The 19,593-nt window shown below is 36.0% G+C and overlaps 1 protein-coding gene across 1 annotated transcript in view; it reads left to right on the forward strand.

The window, feature by feature from the left end:
- LOC107592843 (leukocyte tyrosine kinase receptor-like) overlaps nt 1-19,593 on the forward strand; it is an 87,712-nt gene that overhangs the window by 14,034 nt on the left and 54,085 nt on the right. Inside the window, exons 2-6 of the mRNA XM_016282410.1 lie at nt 6,758-6,883; nt 10,157-10,291; nt 10,575-10,675; nt 14,299-14,465; nt 15,628-15,722. Coding sequence (XP_016137896.1) covers nt 6,758-6,883; nt 10,157-10,291; nt 10,575-10,675; nt 14,299-14,465; nt 15,628-15,722 — 624 coding nt within the window. The remainder of the gene's footprint in view (nt 1-6,757; nt 6,884-10,156; nt 10,292-10,574; nt 10,676-14,298; nt 14,466-15,627; nt 15,723-19,593) is intronic.

Consider the following 19,593-nt stretch of genomic DNA (forward strand, 5'->3'; position numbering starts at 1 on the left):
ACATTGGCTTGGACTGCCCCAACTAACATAAGTTGCGCTTTGATAGGAAATAAATCAAAGTGAAGTTGACCTTTTCAAATAATTAGTTCATATAATTCAATAAGATGAGGGTAAACAGATTGACTTGCTGTGCATGATCAAGGGCTCAGGCATGAGATCTAAAATCTAAATTCCCCTTGGACTACTTAATTAATGAAGGTAATATGCTTTTTAATACATAACAGAAATAAAGAGAAATACATGTGCAGTTATTAAACCCTTACTGTGATTGGCAGGATGAGAAGAACATGATTTTCCTGAACCTTTTAGTACTTTTGATGTGTCCAAAAGTGACTTGCAGTTTGCTTAATCAGATCTATTGCAGAGTTGTTCGGGACATATTCGTTTGACAGTTATCTCTTAGTTCTTGTGACTGATTGAGAAAATGAATCATTAATTTCACAAATCAGAACAAATCATGAATCAACACCTGAAATAATTCTTAAAGAATTGCCAGATCTGCATTGTAGAAGTTGGTTTATAACGCAGGAAACTTATATTATGAATATAAATTACAATGTGTGTGTATTTATGTACATATTTATTGTTTTAAATAGTCAAATAATCAGATTCATGTTTCACAAATAGTAAACTGAAAACAAGAAGTATGATATTTAAACACTTTCAATTAATAATAGTAAGTAACCAGAAATAATAGTGCAATAGTGCATACATAATTTAAAGCATTATTCACCTACACACTGTATATATTTTATTGAAAAAAAGCAAAAGTTAAAAGCCTCTCCAGAATTCTTCTAGAAATGCAACCCAGTTAATCTGGAGCTTTTGGAAGGAAACAGCCTTTTAATACAATGTTCTCAGGACTCACAGCATGCGGCAATATATTAAATTTGTATTAATGATTACGAAAGCAAACATTTACTCGATCATATGGTGTGCATGAAATGTGTGACTGAACCTTGAAGGATCTTTCTGGAAACAATACTTCAGAACCTGATTCTTGGTGACTCATGTTTCAGCACATCCTCCATGCAGTGTTTACAAGGGTTAGCATTTGTGCCGCAGAGCTTGTGAACCTTCATGATGGTCATTAAGCTTTTTCCCCATGTGTAGTGACAGATCGAGCATCTTTTATCTTAGCTTAGCCTTCAGCTCACTGATATGAATGTTTGCCCGCTAGTGGTATGACTCACTGTTACGGCTGGCTGTCAAATGTCTGCCGAACAATAATTAAATAATTTTTGTACTCGCACAACGACATTAGTCCGACATATCCATCACATCTTTGTTCTTTCATCACAAAGCCTAGCTGCATCAGGGCAGATTGGTGTATTAACACCTCATCGACTTTTGTTTCTGCTCTTTTTCTTTACTTGCCATACACACAGAGCGTTTGATTAAAAAGACTATTAGTATTTTTTTCTTTAGCAAGGCTGCCATGCTGAGATGTGAAGCAGGGCTATTAATTGCTATGCCATTTTCATGAACTGATGGTTTTCCCTCAACGCGTGTAAATGTGTTTGCAGTTGCAAGTCACAATTTGATGTAGTACTAAGAGACAAATGAAAGGGAGTCAGATGGGTTATAGAAAATCCATCCCTAGCCGATGTGTCATCAAGCAAGACTGAAAGAGAGTAAACGGACTCTTTAAAAAAAACTTGTATCAAAAAAAAAAAAAAATAAATCTCATCCCGTCTAAGTACAATGTTCACTCAGCATCTCTTTTACTTGGAATTATGATTCAGGACCACAACTACCATAGACACCGAGGTTGATACATCCATTCACCCACACACCCATTCAGTGGCTGATCAATGTGAATTCTGTGAACAGTTATAAAAATTTCAACCAAGTTCCCTGAATTACAGTGTTTAGCGCTACCCAGGCTCATTGCCTCGTTTGGTTTTGCAGGTGTTAATGTAAGTTAATCTAGTGCAATAGTGAATAGTGTAATGAAACGGGTGGGAAAACAGAATCTAATTTGTTTCAAAAATTGTATTTGTAGAGTAAAGACCTTGTTTCATTGTGAAAAAGAAGTGCACTTAATTGTATTGAATATGTACTTCATAATATTAATGAAATAAAAGGCCACATTAGTGTACTTTAAAAGAGTACAGTCTTAAGTTTAACAAACTGCATTTAATATAAATTTAAACTATAGCATACATTCATTTTAATTCTAAATAACATTTGACAAGTGTGGAAAAAAAACATTACAATCTGCATCATTGATCTTTTTTTATCTTTCTTTCAAAAACATCACACAAATTCTAACCTTTCATTGAAGTGAGAAAATGTCATGATGAAATAAATGTTTTTTTTTTTCTCCAAAGCATGTTGGCCACAATTATTGGCACCCATAGAAATTATTATGAGTAATATACAGTGGGTACGGAAAGTATTCAGACCCCCTTACATTTTTATATTCCCATTCATATTTACATTTTTTACCACACCAGGGTGACTAGGATCATGAAATTGTCCAGCCATGACTTTCAGTTCCACATTAATTATAAATATGAGGAATACAAAGGCCAAATTCCCTTAATCATCCATCACAGGGAGTAAACCCAAAGAATATAGTTCTAATGTGCAGAACAAGTTTGTTGAGCTTCACAACTTAGAAAATGGCTTTGGAAGCACTGGGGATTTAAAACATTGGAAATCCCAATTTCCACCATCAGGGCAATAATTAAGAGGTTCCAATCAACTAAAGATGTTACAAATCTGCCTGGAAGAGGACGTGTTTCTATATAGTCCTAATACACGGTGAGAAGGAGAATGTCAGTGCCCAAAGAATCTCCAATGATCACAGCTGGATAATTGAAGAGATTAGTTGAATCTTGCGGTCAGAAAGCCTAAAAAAAAAAAATCTCTCCTCGCTCATTCAAAAACAAACTCCAACATATTCAGTTGTCAGACACGACTGGAACTTCAAATGGCACTGGCTTCTATAGTCAGATGAAACAAAAAAAATAGCTTTTTGGCAGCAAACCCACCAGATGGTTTTAGTACAAACAGGGATAAAAAGTAACCCATGTCCACGGTTAAATATACTGCTGGATCTTTAACGTTGTAGGCCTGTTTTTTTTTTTTTTTTTTTCCTGCCGGAAGTCCTAGACATCTTGTTCAGATGTATGGCATCATGGATTCTATGGATTCTTCAAATACCAACTGATAAAAAAAATCCAAACCTGACTGCCTCTGTTAGAAATCTTATAATTGTCACACCACATGGACCCTGTTGCTGTGTTTTCTGTTTCTCTGTTCTCCTGCCTTGTTTTTATTGTTTGACCTAGTTTCTGTCTCCCCTTGATTACTTGAGTTAGTTCACCTGTGTCTTGTTAATTCTCCTTATTTGCCTGTGTATTTAAGTTCCTGTCTGTTCAATTTTAGTTTGTCGGGTCTCGTCGATGTATACGTGTGTTTCCAGCCCTCCTGGTGTGGATTACCTTATATGAATTTTTTTTAAAGACTGTTACCCTTCGTTTCTGTGTGTGTTCATTTGACAAAGTTATTGTGACAATAATGGGTTGTGGTCGGATCTTCCATCAGGACGATAATCCAAAACAAGCATCAAAATCAACACAAAAATGGGTCACTGAGCACAAAATGAAGATTTTGCCATGGCCGTCCCAGTCCTCTGACCTGAACTCTATAGAAAATTAGTGGGGTGAACTGAAGAGAAGAAGCACCAACATGGATCTGTGAATCTGGAGAGATTCTGTGTGAAGGAATAGTCTATGATCTCTTATCAGGTGTTCTCCAAACTCTTCAGACATTACAGGAGCAAACTCAGAGCTTTTATCTTGGGAAAAGGACATTGCGATAACTGGGTGCCAATAATTGTGGCCAACATGAACTAGGGAAAGCATTGATTTCACAAAGACACCCCCCCCCCACACTTTCAATTGTTTAACTCCAATGATAGGTTAGAATTTTATTTTTTATTTTCTTAATGAAAGATCAAAAGGATAAACAATGCAGATTTATTTTCACAGCCCCGCTTTTGCTCATATTTACCAAGGGTGCAAATATTACTGGCGGTCACTGTATATAAACACTTTCTTACCATTCATTCATTTTTATTTTATTTTATTTTTCTATTTATTTATTTTTAATTTTTTTGCTGTGGTATAAAAACTGGTAGCAATCGATGGAATCAACTCCACAAATCCATAAATATTACCAGGACTGGGTCAACATTAAGGGTACATGAACCAGAAAAAGAAGAAATAAAACCAGTATTCATGTATCTCCCTTATCTCTGCAATCATACATTGACGTACTAGCAAGAGTTCCAGAACTTTGGTCTTTTAACTTTTTATCTGTAATACTGGAACTAGCATTAGCTAACAAACATTTGCCCAATAAAATTAATACCAACTCTTAAAGGGTTAGTTCACCCAAAAATGAAATTAGCCCATGAATTACTCACCATCAAGGCGTCCTAGGTGTATATGACTTTCTTCTTTCAGATAAATCCAGTCGGAGCTATATAAAAAATTGTCTTTGATCTTTCAAGCTGTTTAATGGCAGTCAGCGGGTGTTGCAGTGCATCAGTCCAAAAGAAGTGAAATAAAGTGCATCCATCTATAATAAAAATTACCTCACACGACTCCGGGGGGTGAACAAAGGCCTCCTATAGCGAATCGATGCGTTTTTGTAAGGAAAAAAAACATATTTAAAACGTAATAATCAATTTAATTTAGCTTCTCAGCGTGCAAGTACTCTTTCGCGCCGCATGAATGGAGAATTACACATAAAATGATGTTGAATTGTCCGTTTTGACGAGTATTTACGTAAACACAGTTGATTATGTCTTAAGTGAACGTAAACAGTAGGGAGAACGTGTATCAGTCCATTGCATCCATTGCAGCTGTGCATTCGGTTTTAAAGGGATAGGAGCCTAATTTAGTTGCTATTGTCCGAGTCATTGATGTTAATCAAGCAACAAAAGAAAGACAGAAAATCACGCACTGCTCTTGACTGAAAACTTTAGTAGCCCTAAAGATTAATCTAAATTTATTCATAGAAATAAATATGTCTGCTTGAAAGAATGAAGAATATGTAAATAAGTTGATATAAAGAATGCATAATTAGCCTATATAACCATTGGTATTTCATTAAAAAGAAGACCATGTTCTTGTTCTTTATGAGAAGTGGTTTTATTTCATTTTAACATAAAGGCATGTTGTGTGTCACCGCAGTTAAATCTGTGTCTATCATGATAAAACCTTAATATCAAACCTATATAATGATTTTGGAAATTTTTGAGAGTAACTGAACCCATTCGATTTTAGCCGACTAAATTTATTGTAGATTTAGTCGACTAAAATCGTATGATATTTAATCGACTAAAACTAGACTAAAACTAAAAACAATTCAGACGACTAAAACATGACTAAAACTAAATGGCATTTTAGTCAAAAGACTATGACTCAAACTAAATCAAAATTTGCTCTCAACATTAACACTGACGACTAGGATGGCTTGAGGGTGAGTAAATAGTGGGCTAATTTTCATTTTTGGGTGAACTATCCGTTTAAAATTGACTCCCCTCAACAATATAAAATTTATTCCTTTTTGGAATCGACTGCAAACATTTTGGAAATCCTAGCCCAATGTTGGACATTTAGTTATCTGCTTGTCTTGATTTCTAGTGGGTGAAGCAGTATTATCTCAGATGAGCATCTGTCATCACCCAGATCAAGGGTGTTATGCCTCTATAGCCGCCAGTGATAAAATCACATCTCCCTTTTTTTTTTAAGGAAGTAAGTGAAACACATCAGTGGGCCTGTTTTTCCCCTCATTTTACTTTCTGTACAATCACTCTCTTTATCATTGTCAGCAGTATGATGAACCCCTGGTGAGCCGGTCCATTTGTACAGCTCTTTGACTGTCTTCAATTTGCATAGATATGCAAACCGCGGTTACATCTCGTTGTGTTTGCTGTGATGCTATCAGACTCAACTCACATAAATCCAGTCACCACGCTACTTATCTGGGCCATTGTTCAGTCCTACATATTCTAAAGCATGTTAAGCTAGCGCTCCATATGCAAAAAGAAAAACTATATATTGTGCCATAGTAAAATGATCCGTATCTCGTCCCACAAAAGGGCAGAAGTTGTATATGTTTATGTTAAAATGTTATCCTAGTCATCTCTTTAGAGGTGTGCTTGAGTTCTCATTACATTAACACTATTTTTGGAGTGTCTGTTGTATCTTTATTGGACAGGAAAGGGCTCTTTGTTTTTTTCATTTGTTGATAGCCTTTGTCGGTATCCTTTCCTGTCATTGAAGCCATAAAAAACAAGTGACTACTGAGAGGCTTTGCCTCTTTTATGTCTTCTTTCTGCCTCATTTAGTTTCACAAAGTGCTGAATTTACTTGATGTCTTTGTGTTTGTTTGCACAGAGGCTTTTAATGTAACACTCTGATTTACTTTCTTGACGGAAAGTCTATCGGAAAGACATAAAGTAAACCTCTTCGGAGTAACCTGTTACACCTAATGTGTGGTTGTAAAAGAAGATGTATGAGAAGAATGAGGTAAAGGTGGGCTAATGGTTAACGATCAGGGCTGCTTGCGCAAATGTTACATCTTAAGCAAGGGTGACCCTGGAATCTGAGAGTTACTGAGATTGAAATTCTGCTTTATCACCGTTGTGCCCTTGAGGGATTTAAACCTTGGCTCCTTCAAGGGAACTGTCTCTGTAATTAGTGTCTCTGATGCCCTCTTGTCTTTCTCCGCCCAGGAACCTTTCAAAACGTCACTCTCCGGGGCCGCTATCACTGCAGAGGGGGGCGGGAGATCAATGTGAGCCAGCTGTGTGACTTCAACTCTGACTGTCCACAAGGGGACGATGAGGGGGAACATTGCCGTGAGTATTAGTGCCGTTCATTTGGAGGACGAGACAGCAGACGGGGGCTCAGGAGGGCAACAGCAGCTCTTTAATGAAGCCATCGTGTGTTTGCCCATTACATAACAGCAGTTGTGTTTATTGGACATTTTGGGAGTTGTTGTGGTTCAGTAGTCATTGTCATCACAGACACACTGTTTCTCGCAAAATGAAAAAAATAAAAAAAAAGAGGGACAACACACACACATCAAGCACAGATTTATTTGTCTCGCAGCGAAATAAGAGATACTATAATTAACTGTGTTAATATTTTAAGTTTGGAATAATGTATATACAAGTTAAGTTTTACACGCTTAATTTGCTGTAAGACAAACAAATTGGTATGTGTGTGTGTGGGGGGGGGGGTATATAGTATATTTATTTGTTTGTTTGTCCATTCATTTGCTATATAAATGTCTACTAATTTAATTAATCATTTCTGAATAAAAATATGTATTTTTTTATTTTTTTATGCATCCATCCATCTATCTATCTATCTATCTATCTATCTATCTATCTATCTATCTATCTATCTATCTATCTATCTATCTATCTATCTATCTATATATATATCTATTTATATGGCACTCATTTGATACTAAGGGTTTTGTAAATATGATAACTGTATATCATCTAATATAAAATCTGAGTAAGCTAACTGTGAGGCATTGGCCTTATAACAGTAGCAGAGTGAAACTGATACTAGATATGTGACCCTGGACCACAAAACCAGTCATAAGGGTCACATTTTGAATTCGAATGAAGCTGAATAAATACGCTTTCCACTGATGTATGGTTTGTTAGGATAGGACAATATTTGGCTGAGATACAACTATTTGAAAACAGAAATCTGAGGGTGCAAAAAAATCTACATATTGAGAAAATCGCCTTTAAAGTTGTCCAAATGAAGTCCTTAGCAATGCATATTACTAATCAAAAATTAAGTTTTGTTATATTTACGGTAGGACATTTACCATGGGAAATGATCTTTACTTAATATCCTAATGATTTTTGGCATAAAAGAAAAAGCTATAATTTTGACCCATACAATGTGTTGTTGGCTATTGCTACAAATATACCTATGCGACTTAAGGCTGGTTTTGTGGTCCAGGGTCACATATATGCAAATTAGCAGGATGAGGTAAATCTTCATGCTTTTTATTCACTTTAGTTGAAACTTCCATCTTTTTCACTGAATTTTTGACAGTATATGTCTGAGACTTTCACTGCTGCATTGCATTTTTAAACCTTTTTACCACCGAACGATTTCAGTTCTGATGACACATCTGCCACATTTAGCCTATTTTCCTGTAATTTTCTCTGTCTGACTGCCCCACCTTTTCCCATCATTCTCTGCTTCTTCATTTCTGCACTAAACTCCCCTTAGCATAAAGATCAGAAGCTCACACTGTCCTGATCTTTTATTTCATACCTGCCATAATCTATCCTGTATGATGCAATTTCATTCCATCATAGAGGATTCATTAGTGATCCGTTCCTTCAGCTTCGCAAGCACAGCACAGATACTGCCAGCAGCTTTTCAATGCAAAACGGAAAGCTGCAATCTCATGCCGTGCCATTCAAATCATGCAGAGCATTTCTTCTTTCTTTGTCATCTTTCTCTCTCTTTCCCAGTTATGGCTCTTCATGCTAATCCTCACGAGTGTGGTCATGATGGTCGATGTGTTTACTCTCTCCTGGTTAATAGCAGTGAGTCCAGAGCTGCAGCATCTCCCCTCAGCGGATGATTAGCTGATCCTGCCTCACACCTCTCAGATCAATACAGTGCAGCAGCTGTAATCAAATTTCAGTGGGTCCACCTGCAGTGCAAAGAGAAAGGCAACACACACGCATTTTGAGATTTAACAGGATTCTGAGCTTTGTTTATTGTTAAAACAAAGCTAAATGTCACTGTTCATGTTCGATATGCCACCACAGATATTAATATTGATTAGCAACCTGTTAATCAGTCTCTTTTAAAACCTGTTCCGCTTATTTAATTTGCACAACAAGATTTGATTGTCTCTTTAATAAAATGTTAAGTTTGTTGAAAACTGACTTCTGAAGACCACATAAAGAAATGACGCACAGGTCACTGCAGTTGTGATTCTGTTTAAAAGTTTATTTAAGGTTAATTTGAAGGAAAAGAAAATAATGTCAAGCTTATATCTCAACCCAATAGAAATACCAGTATCATTCTTTTGTTTTGTTGTCATTAAGACGCACAGTATATAAACATTCTTAAAACATGATCAGATTGACTAGGAAGCAACTGTCATAATATAAGATTAATTATATTAGACTGATTTTCACTTTTTTTAATTGTGCTTAAGTTTATTTTTCTCACACTAATGAAATTTGTATATATTTATTTATGCATTTTTTTTTTTGGATCAATCTATCTAGTCTAAAGATTTAATACCAGATCCAAAAGATTTAAAAACATATCTTATCTTGGTACTGAAAATATTTTTTTTATTTTAAGATGAAACATTTGTGAATGCATAAATTTGCCTGCCGAGGTCTGTAAACAAGTATGCAATTTATTAAGATAAACTATTGATATAGAAGCACAAGGTCTTTTTAAATTATTTTTAATTGTTTTATAGAAAACAATTTTGGGCAAGGTTGTTTCAGTAAAAAAAACAAAAAAAAAACTTGTTTATATTTTCTCAATAGTCTAATTTGTCTTTATTTATCAACGTGCCATTTCCCATAATCAATTTGTTTCATGAATGTAGCCACTGCTTCGAAGCATGCCATTTTATATGCACAATTCTGGATTGTACAAACCTCAAGCAAAGCTTGTAAGTTGCATGCCAGCAGGCAATTTATCCTCTGTGGTGCAGTGGATCGCTGGAGGGCAACCATGTTTCTTCCCCCAATGTTTCTTGATGAAGGTCATAGCCATCCCTGCAGCCTTGCATGGGATTGAATGAATTGTCTGTTGATTGAAGGGCTTTGAGGCCATTTCTAATATGGCCTTCTTACACACATTCTTCCCTGGCTTTCTGTTCCGTTACCTCAAAACCATATCCTCATTTGCACTCAGCAACACTCAGCTGTCCTCGTATGCCTCTTCAGACATTTAAAAAACGGTCAAAGACTATTGCTCATCAAAGCTTCTAAGCTCTTTAGCTAAGGGATACAATTGTTAGCCCGCATTTCTCTTTTTCTTTTCATCCCTCTCAATTCTTTTCTCTAAGGTCTCTCAATATTCTCCAAATGTCTCATTGTCTTCTCCTACTCAACCAGGTCAATTCCTCAATGGCAGCTATTGCTCATTTGGAAGAGAGGATTGCGGCTGGCAGCTGGTTCCAGGAAGGGGCCCACAATGGAGGGCCCATCCGTCCATTCCCCAAAGCCTCAGAAGCAGCTGTCCATCCCCAGGTCCCCCACCTAAACATCTTAACCTTGTGCTTGATTAACTATTTATCTAAATAAAACAGCACTTTTTGTTGTTTGGACTCCAAGTTGAGTACTAACCTTGATAAATTAAAAAGAAAGTGAAATAATTTAAGCAGACATGGTTAATAAATAATCTTTATTAAAGATTGACAATAAGCTTCTAACTCGTTTTAGTCTGTTTTTATCTTTCATCTTTTCTTCGGGAAGATGATATGATGTGTATGTTTGTTTCATGGGTGTTTTTTCTCCATCACTCTGTCCGCAGGGGCCTTGTTGGCCATCGACAGTCAGCCCAAAGGTCAGCGAGGATCAGCCCAGGTGCGAAGCCCACTTTTCTTCTACCCACTACGGAACGCCCCTTGCATGGTAAGAAGACGACGTTTCTGCATTCCACAAGCGATCGTAATGCATGGTTTCTCTGGATCTCTGAGGAAATTAAGTTTCCATCAAGCTTTATTTGCAAATGTATTCTACCCTATGCACGCAGCGATCAATGCTACACCTATAGAAATGCTCTGAATACTGATACGGGTTATATAGCTGTTAGGATAATGCAGCAGGAGGTAATGGCCACAGCTAAGCAGAAAGAGAGAATATGTTCGAAAAATAAAATATACTACTTATGATTGATGTATCTCCACATGTAGTATATACAGTAGGTTGAATACAGGTTACGATTTTTTTTCTTCTCTGTATAGTGTAGAGGACATTCTCGGAATACCTATAGTGTGTAAGCTTGCTCTGTTATACATTTAATAATAAGTGTTTTCAACCCTCAAAGACCCTGACAAATTATGATATCCTTGTATTGGACCCAGTTCTTTAAAATTCAGTGAATCAGCTATTCATTGTCATGTATCCATCTTACCTTGCACATATGTGAGCTATTTTGGTTACACTTTATTATAAGGAGGGCTTGTTACAGTGTAATTATACATTTAAGTACTGAGTAATATTAATTAACTACATGTACTTTTTAAATGGATAAGGTTAGGATTAGTGTTTGGATTAGTGTTACTTTTAAAATTATGCATAAGTTATTGTTATTATGATAGTAAGTACATGTAACATGTGTAACAAGAATACCTTAAAATAAAGTGTTACCACTATTTTATGTATATGTGATGATTCATTAGCCGCTAGCGGGTAATAACTAGAAGAATAAGAATACTAATTGAGTTACAAACCAGTGTGTTTATGATTATGAGAATAAATTAAAATAATATTATAATAAATCAAGGTTAGGATTAGTGTTTGGATTAGTGTTACTTTTAAAATTATGCATAAGTTATTGTTATTATGATAGTAAGTACATGTAACGTGTAACAAGAATACCTTAAAATAAAGTGTTACCACTATTTTATGTATATGTGATGATTCATTAGCCGCTAGCGGGTAATAACTAGAAGAATAAGAATACTAATTGAGTTACAAACCAATGTGTTTATGATTATGAGAATAAATTAAAATAATATTATAATAAATAACGGTAACACTTTAGTATAGGAGTCAATTCTCAGTATTATCTAGACGCTTATTAGCACGCCTATTATTAACATATTGGCTGTTTATTAGCACTTGTAGCACACTGCTATTTACATTGTTTATTTTTGCATAATATGTACTGTTTCACATATGCATTCACTTTTTATGGGGGGTGGGGGGGCTATATTTTGATAAAATGTCAAGTGTGATTATAATAGCTCTTACATTTTAGTGCTTTTATTTCAAATGGTTGCATTGTTAGCTTGCAGAGCCATGGTGAAACATTTCAAAATGTTGGTTTAGGTTGACCTAGTACTTTTTCAGTGTTTAAGGCTATATGTGACATTTTTAGGATGCACAATAGCTTTAATGAGTTGCTTCTGTAATAGCTACCGACAGAATGTAGCCCAGTGTCAGAAGGTTATTGTTGTACCCACATTTCAATGTCATTTGAATGTAATTACATGGAAATTTGGCAACCAAATGTGAAATGTTAATGTCCGTTTTGAAGAATGGAAAAATGCCTGGCTCTCGCCTAGATGGAAAGCTTTTGAAAGACCGTCTCCGTTTTAGATTTAGAATTCATAGACCTTGACCCCATCAGTCTGTGGCTCACACACAAGCCTGCTGGGAAGGGTGAGTTACACAACTGCAAAAGACTTCCTGAAGAAAACCACTCAAACAGCCAGTTTCAGAGGGAACGTAGAGTCAGACAGAGATGGAGAAGAGAGAGAAACAGTGGGATAACGAATTGAAAGTAAGAAAAAGAAACAAAATGTCAGGGAGATTATGGAGTGTACATAAATAGAAACACAGGTGGAGAAGTAGGTGTTGGTTTGGGCTTTATGAGAAGTCTTGACTGACAGCTTTAGATAGATGTGAGGTGAGGGCTTACTCTTGTATGAACGGTGCCCAGAGCGGTGTGGAGGCACAGCGGGCCATGACAGCATATTGGACTAGATCCAGACACGAACCAAGACTGTAGATTACAACTGTGATCTCTCCCCCTAGCCCTAGTTCTCAGCGTGAATTCTGTAATAGGAGAAGCCTTGCTCCTTTCAACAGCTGCCGTTTTCACAACCCCACTGCAAGTCGCCCGACATATAGGTCCCTCATAATAGATGAACCTCAGAGCAGATGTGATATAAGCATTACAACCTCCACTATATCACACGTTTTCTCAAAGAGCCAGAATTTTGACATCGATATCAAGCCTTGTCTATTTTGCAGCTTAATTTGACCAAGAACAGCTAATTAACATGGAAAAGTGACTAACCACAATTTGTTATTGAGTGGTTGAATATGAAATCCATGACGACGTAATATAAAAAACATAATGGTGCAGCAGTCCTGGTTCATAAACAACAATGAACATGTTTGTGGAAATGCATGTAGACTTTATTATCGTAGTTTATGTGCTTCCAGAACTAACTAACTAACTAACCATCTAGGCGGGAGAAAAAACTCTTTTGAAAGTGAGCATTTTAATTTTTAAGTATTGGCCCTATTCCTTTGTAAGTGATTTAATGTAACACACATACAAGTCAAAATCTATTTTTGGTAACACTTTACTTTAAGGTGTTCTTGTTACACATGTTGCATGCACTTAGTATTATAATAACAATAAATTATGCATAATTACATGCAAGTAACCCGTAAAAAAACCCCTAATCCTAACCATATAGTAAGTACATGTAGTTAATTAATATTACTCAGTACTTAAATGTATAATTACACTGTAACAAGGACACCTTAAAATAAAGTATAACCCAATTTTTTTGGTAATCAAGTTTAGACCACTGTATTGTTGATTGAGCTCAACTTGTGTTAAATATTCTTTTAACATATATGACTAAAAAAACTGTTCTGCTTATGGATATATAATGGCCACTTGTTAAAATTTCACCTCCTGCTTTATTAATTTGCATGAACTGTCTGCATTGTTTTTGCACCTGGTATCTTAAATGAATTATGCAAATCTGAGTGCTAGGTCGTGAAAAATCCAGCAGACTACCACTGTCTGGTGTACTTTGCTGGGACTATGCAGTATCACTTCACCACTGCAAACCAAGCACCCGACTGCTCTTTTAAAGGCCTAAAGTGTGCTTGACTGCACTGCAGATCTGGATATGTGCCTGTTTCAAACATTTATCTCAATCATTTGATGAATTACTGCAAAAATGCTAAGTAGCAAATGTATACAAACGTTAATTTTGCCACTCAAAAGGTGGCTGGCAAAGCTCCTGGCAAAACTTCTGTGAATAAGGCACTTTCTGTAATAAACCAGTTTACTTTGCATATTGTAACTGCTGGTTTTCAGCCAGTTTTTGGCTTTTTTGTGTACAATATGCATCAAATGACCAGTGAAAGGACTGTGGGTTGTCCATTTGAGGCTGAGAATAGATTATGCGTAATCATTCATGAAATGTCTGCCAACTTTGGAAAGGAAAGGTTGACGGCACATGCATCGATGTTTAAATCTGATTTTGTGATCTCTTCTATAGGTCAAGTTCTGGGTGTGTGGATCTTCAAATGGAATGCTATCGCTCTGGATTATAGAGAACAGCACAGGTCCTGAGGGTCAGAGGAGTCTCTGGAACTCAACAAGTGAAACTAATATGGGGAAAGGGTGGAAACTCATTACCCTACCACTCTTCGGTTTGGTGGATCTGTAAGTCTAGTCATAACCATCAAATGTATGCTGAATGTGGTCTGAGTATGCACTTCATTTGAAACTTAATGATGGCATAATCAGGTAAACAATTGCAAGAATGAATTAATGCAAATTCCAGTTTTAGGTGTATATGCAATAGGTTTTCACAAACCTTTGTGCAAACTGTAGTCATTTACCTTTGTTTTTGCACAAACCCACACACTCTAAAATCCTAATGAATTCCACTGGTGCCATGTCCCTATGGTCCCAGCACAGCACTGCACATCCCGTGCTCAACATATCACTCTACCCAGAAGTAAAAAAAAAGAAAAAAATCAATGAAGAGACTCACCATTCATCCACACTTTCTCTCCAATTAGCAACTGCTCTTGACTTGTAAGAGTAAGGAGGGCAGAGGAAAATAGAAGGGTGTTATCTCTATGTTTGATTGGAATCTCATCTAACCCTCCCAAAACCTCCACAATTCTCCAAGCCCCAACCTCCGCTCTTGTTATCCGGAGCTTCGCTAATTCCAGTCCACAGAGGCCGATTACAATTTCATTCCTGGCCTCCTTCCTTTTCTTGTTGTAGTCCAATTTTTTTATTTTTTTTTGTTCAACACTTCTGCAAAGCTTCATGCTCTATGACCCAAAGAGCCAATTCTGACCCATTTATTGTTATGAGAGATATTAGTTTATAGAGGACAAGGGGTTTTCAATCCCAGGAATTTATTCAAAATAATGTAGCATGAGGAATATGATGGATTCTACTGTATACATTTGTGGTGGTACTGTATATATATATATATATATATATTATTAAGATGAAATTTTGTTATTGACCAAATACTTATTTTCCACCATAATTTGCAAATAAATTCTTTAAAAATCCTACAATGGGATTTTCTGGATTTTTTTTCTCATTTTGTCTCTCATAGTTGAGGTATACCTATGATGAAAATTACAGGCCTCTCTCATCTTTTTAAGTGGGAGAACTTGCACAATTGGTGGCTGACTAAATACTTTTTTCCCCCACTGTATATATATATATATAGGTACAGGCATTTCTCTTCCAGTGTTTATTATTCCAAAGTGACTCTATTTAATAGCTATCCATTTTCCTGCCGTGTTACCACTTTTTTTTTTTAATGTATCTCTGTTTTTCTTTGTCACACGTTCAGGTTCTACCTGCAGTTCAGTGCTGATATTTCCTCTAGTGCAGGAATTGCATTTGCTGTGGATAACTTCACTCTGAGCATGGAATGTTTCCTTGAAAGTGAGTATTGCAGCTTATAAATAAACAGATAACTATTTATTATCTGCCATTTTTTATCCTGAGCTGAGAGAAGTAGCCATTTTAATAAGAAATAATTAATGTTAGCGTTACCCATCCACTAATTGTTTTTTTAGTGCCTGGTACCACCCCCTCCATTCAAGCTCAAATGCAGAGAACTGGCTTTGCCTAAAGAGAACGCTATGAAGCTACACTTAATTAGCATTAGTCATTTTTTTTATAATTACAGTGCTTAAGGTACCTGAAATTGATCTCTGTGGGCGTATCATGAGTATTTATTGACTGGTTGACTTGATGACATCAACTTTTCATTCAGAATGAGGGTGCTAGAGCTGGCGAACTGACATAATTTATTTGGTGTGAGCAGTTAGCTCTTTTAAATTTAAATCTAAAAAGCTGTTTCCATGCTTGCCATTACAAAATGAAAACATTTGCAGATGTATATACATACAGTGTGTGTATATATATATATATATATATATATATATATATATATATATATATATATATATATATATATATATATATATATATATATATATATATATATATATATATATATATATATATATGACTTATTACTCAACCAATCAATCAATCATCAATCATCAATAAATCAATCAAATAAATAAAGACTAAAAAGGACTTTTGATTTTACATGCATAGATAATTCACTGTATCTTCCACTGAAGTTTAATTTAGTAGCTACGTTTATATGCAACCAAATAATTGGTTAGTAATCAGCTTGAAGGTTCATTCGGATGGAAATTATTTTATGTACACACTGTAAAATGATCCGACTGAGCTCGATCCAAGTTTCGGTTGGAATTGGGTTGAAAAGAGTGGTGTCGACCTGAAATAATCGGATCAATCGGATCAGATTCACATATCACATATATTAAAGGGGTCATATGATGTGATTTCATTTTTTCCTTTCTCTTTGGAGTGTTTCAAGCTCTTGGTGCATAAAGAAGATCTGTAAAGTTGCAAAGACTAAAGTCTCAAATCCAAAGAGAAATTCTTTATAAAAGTTAAGAGCAGAGGCGGACAGTAACTAAGTACACGCACTTGAGTATTGTACTTAAGTACACTTTTTGAGTATCTGTACTTTACTTGAGAATTTTTTTTTTCTGGAATCTTATGACTTTAACTTCACTACATTTGAAAGACAAATATTGTACTTTTCACTCCACTACATTTCTATCAAGATCCTCAAAGTAGAAAGTAGTTAGAAGCTTTGAAAGTCAGTGGGTGATTTTTTTTTTTTCAGACAGATTATCAGTAATCACTCTTGGGGCTACATAAAGTGATTTCCCAGCATTTTTTGAGCACTGACCAGCTCCAAATGTGATATTTATTTACAAAAATCACCACAGAATAACTGTTGTGCGTCTCCTAATTAAACACAAAAGGTGTTTGACTGAAGCAGCACTGCACAGACTGTTCTGTGTATGACATCAAAGTACTGTGAGAGCGATTAGACAGCATTTTTTATTTTTTGTTTTAATGTCAAATAAGTATTGCTGTTTAGATTTTTTGTTAAAGCAGTGCTGCTGTTGTAAAGTTATATAGCTAAAGTTGTGTTGCTGGGTTTTAAAGCAGGTTAGATTTTTTTATTTTCTTCCTTATCAGCAATTTCACTGTTCACTGTTCAAATGTGGATGAATGGCTATACATAGATGTGTCCAGAGCTGTGTGAGATCACTACCATCCTGCTTTTGTGGGGGTGGGTAGGGGTGTTAAAAAAAAAAAAGTAAATTAAAAATGTTGTTTTGTTTAGTTTTTTCCCCATAGGTTTTTAACATTCTAAAAGCTCTTTATTCCAAAAATACTGCAAGCTAGTCAGTGTGTTCAGTAGGTGTAATGTATTGTAAGTTGCTTCAAAGGTATTGTCAAAAGGAAAATTTACTTTTGGTACTCAAGTACTTTTAAAAGCAAGTACTTCTGTATTTTTACTTAAGTAAAAATCTGTCTTTACAACTTTTACTTGTAATGGAGTAATATTTAACCAGCAGTATCTGTAATTTCACTTAAATAATGGAGTTGTATACTTTGACTTTGAGTCAACCATGCCCTCCTAAAACGGCCATTCTAACACGCCCCCACATATCTACGTCACGATGTGGGAAGATTTGCATAACAATGTTCACGCAAAGAAAGGCATAACTTTTATTCTCGCTGCAGTATTGTTGTTGCCGCTGCCGCCACGTTTCGTGAAGGCGCTGTGTGTTTCGTTGTGAAAGCGAAACTACTTTGTTTGGCCTTCCAAAAGAGGACGATATCCGCTTCGTCATACAAGCAATACACAAAATAATGTTCTTTTTAGCAACATCATATGACCCCTTTAACATCATGTGTTTATTTTTTGCCTTTCATCTTATGAAATAGTGGAGGAGACTTAATTTTAAACATATGGCTCCAGCTACGAATGTGGCGGCTGGGAATGGCATATGTGCTGAAGTTTTGTTTGGACTTCATGTAAATACATTTGTATGAAAATAAATTGGATTTGGTGAATTGTGAAAATGAATCAGATTGCAATGTTTAAGGTTTGTATATACACGACTTTCCAAATGTTTCAAACAAATCACTCTCTGCTGAGGCTGGAATCAACTCTTCAAACAACGACTCTGACACATTCCATGAAATGCCAGGTCAGCGATGACACAAGAATGACAAGACCTTTAAGTCAGTGCTAAGAGGACATTGACAAGAAAAGCATCCTCTTGAATTCCACATTTTTATTTTGCACGAAATTGTGAGCCGTCTGAGGGGGCTCTTTAGAGGGATTTGAAGGAGATCAGCGCAGGATATTGCACAGCTGGGAAAAAAACAGGAATGCAGGAATGGGATTAATGCAAACCTCTAGGATTAAACAGGATAAGATCATTTATTTGTGAGCCTTATGGCATCTAGCTTTTTAGCTTTTTATGAACCAATGCGCTTGCTTCAGCGTTTGGCAGATCGAATCAACTTGGCACTGACTCCATCATACATTTGCCCTTCTAGACCCTGGCAACAGTGCGAGGAAAAAGTGGTTTACTTCCCAGAAGGAGTGTATAGGGCTTTACAGTTGTTTGCTGTGCTGTTTAAAACACATTAATGCATAATCCCAGTTTGTTTCAGCTTTCAATAATGCATCCTTGCATTAAAGACAACTAATACACAGCAAAGCAGACAGCTTAACCTGAACATACATAAATAATGTGTGCAGGGAATATTCTCTCTTGATGGCTGGCACTTTGATCCTCACAGTGTGATGATTTTAAAGCATCATTAGACATGATGAGATATATATCTTTATAAGATCCGAGCGCTTCACAAAGCGTCCTAATCTCTCTCCATTGGCATGAGAGAGAGTGCCACTGATGTTGAATGGCTCACTTGCTCCATGAAATATTTGCCCAGCAATTTATATCTGACTCCATTTTCTGCCACACATCGATTCAACGCGCCAGCACTGCGGCTGCCATTTATCCCATCCCCTCTGCCATTTCCCTTTCCAATGACACTTCGGAATGTGTAAAGTGATACATTATGCCCTCATTCCCTGCCTAAATGAAATATTATAGTTATATATCATCACACTAGGGTTTGCGGTCTAAGCATCCAGCATTGTTTCCAAGGCTGAGCATTGTGTATCGTTGACATGACTGATTTGTTTAAAATGTAATTGTTCAAAATTTGGTACAAGCTACATAATATGGGGACAAGGCCCTTAGGATAGAAAAACCACACAAGATCAGTTGTTTCTTCTAGACAGCAATGAGATAGAATGGATGAATCTAGAGTTCTCTCCAGAGAGAAAAAAAATGCTGTAGTTATCTATCTATCTATCTATCTATCTATCTAT

Source organism: Sinocyclocheilus grahami, unplaced genomic scaffold (assembly GCF_001515645.1).
Source record: "Sinocyclocheilus grahami isolate Dianchi unplaced genomic scaffold, SAMN03320097.WGS_v1.1 scaffold160.1, whole genome shotgun sequence".
NCBI classification, from domain to species: Eukaryota; Metazoa; Chordata; class Actinopteri; order Cypriniformes; family Cyprinidae; genus Sinocyclocheilus; species Sinocyclocheilus grahami.